Source organism: Quercus suber, unplaced genomic scaffold, assembly GCF_002906115.3.
Source record: "Quercus suber isolate HL8 unplaced genomic scaffold, Cork oak 2.0 scaffold_79, whole genome shotgun sequence".
NCBI classification, from domain to species: domain Eukaryota; kingdom Viridiplantae; phylum Streptophyta; class Magnoliopsida; order Fagales; family Fagaceae; genus Quercus; species Quercus suber.
The window spans coordinates 936701-945387 of NW_027069544.1; the positions used below are offsets into that span (position 1 = coordinate 936701).

General features: G+C 35.1%; 1 protein-coding gene across 3 annotated transcripts; it reads right to left on the reverse strand.

The window, feature by feature from the left end:
- Positions 1 to 2260: 2260 nt before the first annotated feature.
- Positions 2261 to 6922, reverse strand: LOC112004666 (RNA-binding NOB1-like protein). Of its 3 annotated transcripts, XM_024036901.2 has the most exons (7): positions 6688 to 6922; positions 5710 to 5748; positions 5031 to 5408; positions 3672 to 4773; positions 3208 to 3376; positions 2728 to 2847; positions 2261 to 2620 (listed from the first exon to the last, which is right to left on the reverse strand). In XM_024036901.2, the coding sequence occupies exons 3-7, from the start codon at positions 5389 to 5391 to the stop codon at positions 2477 to 2479; spliced, it is 1896 nt and encodes a 631-aa protein (XP_023892669.1). In that variant the 5' UTR covers positions 5392 to 5408; positions 5710 to 5748; positions 6688 to 6922; the 3' UTR covers positions 2261 to 2476. The 3 variants fall into 3 exon arrangements, with proteins under 3 accessions (XP_023892669.1, XP_023892670.1, XP_023892668.1); XM_024036902.2 differs by lacking the exon at positions 5710 to 5748 and having other exon boundaries at positions 5031 to 5460; XM_024036900.2 differs by lacking the exon at positions 5710 to 5748 and having other exon boundaries at positions 6688 to 6921.
- Positions 6923 to 8687: the final 1765 nt, after the last annotated feature.

Sequence of the window (8687 nt, forward strand, 5' to 3'; positions counted from 1 at the left end):
CATAAATTTTATTAGTTGAATTAACTGAAATCCACAATTCCTCACATTTTAAAAAGAACAATCGTACTAAAAAATAAAATAACAATTAACGATAGGAGTAGACTTTTTTTTTTTTTCAAGAATAATTTATAGGAGTAGACAAAGTGTAATTTTTTTTTTTTTTTTTTAGAGTAATGCTATGGATGAATAAAAATGCAGAATTTTGTGCCACAACTTGCCACATGACAAATAGTGATTGGTGGATGTATGATGGTGGGCCATGTAGGGACACACTTCAACCACTCACAACTTGTCACATGATGAGTTGTGATACAAAATTGAGTATTTTTATGTGTCTTTAACATTATTATTATTTTAATGAGATAAGGTGTAAAATTAATTTTTTGATACAAAATAAAAATTATACTCTAATTTAATTATGTATTCTTTTAAACAGACCAACTTTTTCTTTTTGATTTTTGAACCGAAAATATTTTGGCTACCAAGTCTTACCTAATATACCACCTAAGTCAAATCGAAATAGTAAAAATTCTTAATTTTTGTCTTTTTAACTGTACTTTTTTAGCTCAAAAAAATAAAAACCTAAATATTTTTGCACCTGCCCAAAAAGTATGCACCTAGTTTCATTGAACTAGCTCTGTGATTCAATAATTGTCCCCATTTTTTTTTCTTTTTTTAAGTGTTATAGATTCTATCTTTAAAGAGATGAATAAGTAATACCATGGTTTATACTTTATATAACGTACAAGAAGTTCTGAACGAAGACAATAATCTAGACTTGTTTGCTATGTTTGTTTGGGCAATCTAGAATAGGCGAAATGAAATTCGTACCAATCAACCCCTCTTGCCCGTACCACACTCGGTGGCTAAAGTGGAAGCTGTAGCGGTAGTCCGAGTCCTCGAATTCTCTTTAGAGGGAGGCTCTGAGCTGATCATTGAGATAATTGAATCTACAGAAGAATCTTTTTGCTCCGTTTGGTAATCTATTCCAAGATGCAAAATATATGTTAGCAACTTTCAAATGTATGTGATAAAGTTGTTGAGATTTTCTCACGCATACCTGATGCCAAGGCAATAGTGTCGCTCATAATCTTGCAAAACATGCTAAAAGTATCATAAATCTAATAGTTTGGATGGAAGATGTTCTACAACAATTCCAAAATGTAGTGCTTTTTCATCTTAATAAAAGTTCTAGATCTTCTTTCTCCAAAAAATAATAATAATCTTCATCCTTGTCCTCATCTTATATGACAATTTTATACTCTTGCAACGGTAATTTCATTCAGTTTGTTTCTTAAACAAAATAAATCAATAAAAATAAGTTGTCTAAACATTCACAAAAATCAATTGAATGTGTCTTCTCCTAGCTCTTGCAATAGTCACTAGTGCTGTAATATTTTGTATACACAAGGAGGTGCCACTTAAAATGCATTGGAAATATTAGAATGTGTTACTTGAACTACAAGTCTACAAAGCTCTTATTATACCATTGTTGATCCATGGTACTACAAAAGTTTATCTATATATATATACACACACATACACACACATACATATCCCTTCCCTCTTAATGTTACAATGATCTATGGAAGGTGATGATAAACTTTTATTAATATATATTATAGGTCATTGTGGGCTACTTCTTTGCTTCACAGCTTATAAGGCAAAAGGTGGAAAAAGTTTCCTTCGATGTGAGACTGCAAAAGTTTTCTAAGGAGTACGCAAATGTACAAAAATGTAGCCTACAGTCATCTTTATATTATGGATGACAATTCTCATATGCTCCTTATTGTTGATAAACTTTTATTAATATATATTATAGGTCATCTTTATATTATGGATGATAATTCTCATCTACTCCTTATTGTATATCATACAAACATATCACCTATTTTAAGTTCTAAAAGTAAATATCAATAAAAACTGTAGACATCACTGGTGAAATTATGGGCAAACGGAATTGGAACGTGCATCAACAAATGTGAGGGAACAATTTTCATTATATTCCTAGTCCCAACTCCCAACATCTCAGCTGTATGATGTACACACATTGGTCATCGGATCCATGGAGGCATACCCACTTAAAATGCTCCAACCCACAGCTTACCAAAAGATTCGAGAAGTTAAATTATCATCCCACGAGCCACGAGATATAAACACATCCCAAAGCAATTAAAGCCCTCTGTTTAAGGCAATGATTAGTTAAAAAGATCCAAATGCACCAAAACGCTAATCAGAAAATTCAAAAAAAAAAAAAAAATGCTTTCAAGTCTTTAACTTATCATACACCAAAACTGTGCTCACATTTTAAGTAAAATATCTATAGAACATAGTAATCATAGGTGACAGTTCACTAGAGGTCTCACTCAACACGACAAAGCTTTCACCACTTTGGTGGCATTAAACTCTTAAATATCAAAACCAGTTTTGATACATTATCCAAGAAAACAGAGAGAACAAAATTTCAGTTAACCAACTAATGCTTAGAACGAGAAAAATGGTTGTCATTAGGATTCCTCTTTCCACTGAAAACTGCTAATGCCTTCCTTACAGGAGGCTGCAGGGGGGCTCTTTTATCAACATGGCGGCCAAAGTCATCTGCAGTGAAGATGTCGTCTCCCTGAGAATCAAATATACAGTAGTCTCAGTTATGATTAAGACATGATCTCCAAAAAAAATGAAAAATTACAAATACAAGAATCAGCAGGTACACAAACCAAAACAAACCTGCTTATTCATTTTCTTCTTTGTCTTGGGATGAAGAAACTTTTGTGGGAGTTGATCTTCACGCAAGATGAGGTTCTTGGCAATGGCCTCCCTTCCACCCTGGGGTAAAGGCAGTGAAAACTGCAGAGGGACAAATGTCAAAACACATGCATGCAAATAGCCAGTAAAGCTCCAATCTGGATTCTAAAAGGCCTTGAGAATGAAATATCCACCAAACAAATCCAAAAAATACTTATCCTCTATAATGTATTAATATTTTCATCATAATAGGTAGGAACCAGTAAGGAGGGGATAGTTTCTGTAACCAAATGGCAGGAAGCAGTGATAATAAGACAAAGTACGCAACAATCAAATGGTAGGAACAAGATAGAGAACACTACACTTGTATAGAACAAGTGTTTGCTAGTTAGAAACTAACAGAATTAAGCTACAATTAGAAGCATAATAATTCCTGTGAGTCACACATTTGGATATACTTACTTTAGTGCCGCGCAATCTAATCCGTGGCCGACGATCTGCTAAAACAATTCCATTTTCACCAACTGTAACAGCTACCTTGCGTAAAGTGCCACCATTTCCACACTTTGGACAGAAAATCCTCCCAATCTCAGCAGTCACTGTATAGCATGCATGGCATTTCAGAATCCACCTGGAAGGACAGAACTGTCAAAGATAAGCATATATATGGTGTAAAAATTTCATTGAGATAAAAACAGATTCTCTGGTTGAGAAAAAGGATAACAGTATACACCACTCAGACCAATAATCCAGATGAAGCATATTAAGACAGTTTGCATCACTTAATATGAAGCGTCGTCAATGCACATAATTTCTACGTTTCTTTAGCCAAAAATAGGGGATGGATGAGAGGAAAATAAATACAACAAAATGCAAAAGATAACACTAACTAGTAATCACCAATGAAGTGTATATGAAATATATACCTGTGCAGCTGTCGTATCTGCATTCCTCCAGGTGCCAGCAAGCGTAAACCCATCTGTAGAAGAACATTTTGCATTGCGAAGTCACTAGTTACACAGGCCACACTCGACTCAGACAACGATCTCAGCATCCAGCTTTGCTCACTACTACCATCATCAACATAGGATGCATCAACACTTTCATCAGCCTGGCTTGACATCTCCACATGACCCAATCCTTCATTAACCATATCAACCTCATCTTCACCATCTACCTCAGCTTCATTGCTCTCAAATGAGGCCCCAGCTAATTCAGGATTGCTGGATCCAAGCCTCTCAGAAGATATGTCCAGCTCATTTCCCTCTGGAAGAAGACCATTCGACGTGTCTTCTTCTTCTTCTTCCAACCTCATTTGTTCCAAAATCGTAGATAAACTTTCATCACCATTCTCCCCCTCCTTAATCTCATTTTCCAAGCTTCTACCATCCTCAACAACATTGCTATCCCTATTTTTTTCAGCATCCTCTTGAGCATCCTTTTCAGCCATCGCCTCATAACGTTCACGCCTGGCTTTCCTTCTAAGAAACCGTCTATGAGTACTTCGACTAACAGCAGGCATCCAATCACCAGCATCCTCATCAAACTCTCCTTGAGACGCATCAATGCCACTCGCAACCATCTTCTTCCCTTCAATCGTTACCTCTTTCTTCTTTGGCAAAAATCTCCTAGGCCTCACCCCACTTACACCACCTTCCACCTCACCCTCTTGATTCTCAGAATCAACCTTCAAACCATCCTCCGACTCCTTATCATCCACAATATTCAAGTTCAAGTCCTGCAAAGGTAGGATTCTTGAATTGGAATTCGACATACCACCATCCCCAACCCCAACCGATGCACGTTCTAATGCTTCCCATTCTCCCAAATTGGGCACATTGGAACCCCAGCCTGGCAATTCCTTCTCAGGTAATCTTTTCGCATTGACCACATGGACAGGTGGGGGACAGTCCCTAATATGTTTGGTCCCATGAATCTGAGCCTCCAATGTATAAGTCAATGCAATCAATTTTAAATCAACATTTGATAGCGTCTGTAAGTCACCGGTTGCCCTTGCAAACTTTATAACTGTCAAATTAAATTTCGAAAAAAAAAATAATAATAATCAGAGACTATCATTCCAACTCGAGATTAATTTTCAAATACATGTCTAGTTGCCTAGATTAAAATATTAGTACTCAGCTAGATTAAGATCAACATTTCAGCATACCTTGCTACCCTACCATTATTTTAAATATGAGTTAATATCAAATCGTAAGAAACTTGTTAGTTTCTCGAGAAAACGATTATTTATTTTCTGGCTGGAAGGGAAAGGGAAGAAATACCTTTGTTGAGGGAGTCCGGGGAGGGGTCCATGGAGTGGAGGGAGGAAGGGAGGAGGAAGGAGAGGCGGTGACGGGAGGCAGGGTCACGGACCTCGGCCATGACCTCAGGGACGGTGACCAACTTATCGGCACTACGGGTGAGTTTATCGCCACCTTCGATTAAGGCGTTGGCATCGACTACGGCCACCGCTATGCCCTTTGTGGAGTTGCAGTTGTTGTTGTTGTCGACGACAACGAAGACTCCGGTTGAAGGGGCTGGAGTTTCAGGGTTGGGCTTTGGAGGTGGTTGGCTCTTCACTATGCTGCTCCACATTGGAGCTGGAGCTGGAGCTGGGGCTGTTGAGGTTGTGTTGTCCTCCATGGTTACGCTGTACAACCCTGAAACTTACCCGGATTTATTATCCATGGATATCCATACCCTATCCGAAACCTAAAACCCATTTATTTATTTTTTTTTAATCCAAAACATTTTAACTTAAAAACTAACCAATAGCTTTATCTTAAAAAAGAAAAAAACTAATCAATAAAAAAATTTAAAAAAAAAATTATTGATTAGTTTGTATCTGCTTCTTTTTTCTTTTTTTCTTTTTTTTTTTGAGATAGAGATAGAAATTTTGTTAGATAAAAAAAATTAAAAAATAAAATAAAATAAAGAAGCAACACATGTTATTCACAGGACCTGTTTCAGACAACCTTGAAATAAAGAAGCAGTACAACCCTGAAACAAATGCAGGGGAACAAGGACCTGTTATGCAGAAAACAACAACTATGCAGAAAGAAAAAAAAACCGCAGGCATACCAAATAGAAACAGAAATTACACAATCAATTCACTGAGCAATATTTTCCTCTGCCTCTTAAGTTGTTTGTCAAGCAAATGCCAACTACTAAAATAAATTTCACAAAATCCCTTAACATGAAGGTATGTATCAGTAATAAAAGTCATCTAAACTACATATTGTATCATCACAAAACACTACTATTTCCATGGTAGCAAAGATCAGCATGTAAAATTGCATCAAAACTTAGATTCTCAATCCTAAATAATGCATGCAATTCAAGGAAACTCAGAAAAGTGTTGCTCCGAATGAGATTAAGCAAATAAAGTTAATGCTGCCTTGTGAAATGCCTATTCTTCTACTCATAAACACATCTGTTATTGTAGAGGAATTTTAAGTGACCATTTTGCAGTAGAATATTTAAGTTATAAAAAGGAATGACCTAGCACAGATTTTACAGAAATTTGTCAATATCAGAATCCTATCCACAAGTGTCAAATAAATTTGTCAACACTCAACATCAGAATTGTACTGCATTTCAAATGTGTACAGAGTACAGACTATTAGTTTTTAAAGAAAGGTTCAGCCATTAAACAAGAAATTGAGAATGCTTGAAGAATTACTAAGTCTTACATGCTCCGTTTGTGAAAAAACTTAGCCAGATTCACTCCTCTCTATAAATAGACATATCCCCATATAGAACCAAACACCTTAATACAATCAAAAACCAAATTCGACACATACCCAGCTGAATTCAAACTCTAAAACCAAAATCTAACACACACCCAGACGATAAATTCAATAAGACAACACAAGTAAACAACAAGCAAAGAACAAAAAACCAAACTAGCAAAAGAGGGAAAAAGAATGAGTCATTTACCTGAGGAAAGAGAGTGGTAGAAAGACCCAGTTGATTCGCAGAGAACGAGGAACAAGAATCAAGCGCAAAATCGATGTCAAAACAAATTAATATGTGTATATGTGAGAGACAGAACCTTCCCACAACACGAAGCGGTGAGGAGAGACAGAGACAGAGACAGAGAGAGAATATGAGGAGAGGCGGAGAGGCGGAGAGAGTGTGGAGAGTGACGGTAAGGGAGGTTTAGGGTTTTTTTTTTTTTTTTTAATTAATATGGGTCGGGGTTGGATAATACCCCTACCCTACCCGAACAATTTGGGTAATACCAACACCCTGTCAAGTTAAGTTTTACCCATAAAAAAACTGGGTATTACCCGAAATATTTGAATCGGATAAGGTTGTATATCTATTACTCAATGCATGTGCCATCCCTAGTACTTATATATATATATATATATATAACCATGATTTGTTATTACCCAATTCCTCCTTGAATATTACAGATTTTAAAGATAAAGCCGCACTTGATTTCTTATTTAGGAGTACCCTTTACAATGGGCTTCCTCCTTCCTAGAAATGAGAGAAAATGAGAACAATGTTCATGATTGTATGCTATGCCACGAAAGTATATATCATTTTTGGATACTACAAAACACAACTATTCCACCATCAAATGTGATCCAAACTTGCTTGGAGTTATTTTCCTCCAATACATTATGTGATAATTGAAAAGATTATTTACGTGTATTTGTAATTATATAACTCTTTTTAATGAGTTGTGTAACTTATTTAAATAATACACATGGATAATTTTATCAATCATTATATAATAATGGGTTGAAAATGATAGCTCAAAATCGATTTGGAGCCAAATGTTATTTCCATTAAATTGATAAGTTTCATTTAAAAAATAAATTACTATTTTTTTTTTTTCTTGGGAGCTTTCTTAGTAGTTTGCCTGTGCTTTTCTTGGTTTAGGTTTGGGCGTATGAGGAGGCCCAACAGAGTTGCATGTTGAACGAAGCTCAATGAATTGTTGAGCAAGTGTAGCTTTTAGACATGCACGTCAAATAAAACGAAAGCCTAGTTTATACAAATAAACCAACTCTGGGCCTTTAGTTTGGCCCAAAATTTGAGAATGAGCCGGTAGAACTATTGTTCTTTCCCCTAAATATTCAAAGCTTTAATTCAAATGCAATTCAACATTAACTCATTGAAAGCTTGCTTGAAAGATAAGTGAGTCAAATTGAACTTAAGAACCACAAACCATCTTATCAAATTGTAATCATTATGTTTATTTTTTTTTTAAATAAAATATATAAAGAATTAGTCAAATCATAAATTAATATATATATATATATATAACCGAAACATTTGACATCTTCACAATTTTACACATCAACATTACTTAAATAAATATTATAATTATCAAAATATTAAGAAACGTTTTGGTTAAACCTCCATATCATAAGAGTTCTACGATTAAAACTCTACTTCCTACTACAAGTCTACAATACCAAATCAAAGCCAACTCTATGCTATTTTAATTTAATGTTTAATTAAAATTTTAAGGAAGTTTAAGGAAATGGGATATGAAGTATTTCACTTTAACACGTTGTGGACACTTGATAATAAAAGTACAAAGAGTTTGTTTCATGTCTGGAACAACAAAGACAAGGATCATGGTTATACGTTAATACTATATGTAAATGTTTAAGATATAGGAATCTGACGAGAATCAAAATCACTTTTTCTTGTAGCAATTTCCTCACTATAGATACAGAATCTTCATCATCATCATCATCTAGCTTTCTATATAAATGGATGAAGGAAGTATCCTATCGAATATTATAATTAATTAATGAAAAAAAAAAAACCCCTAACCCAAGTTAGACTTCTAGCCAAATACAATAACACTCTCCCACCGTCTCTACTCTCTCCTATTTAAGAACTGCTCTCCCTCTTTTCTTAGTCTCTTCAAAACTATAAACCAAAAACTATTTGTGTAGAATACCTAAAAC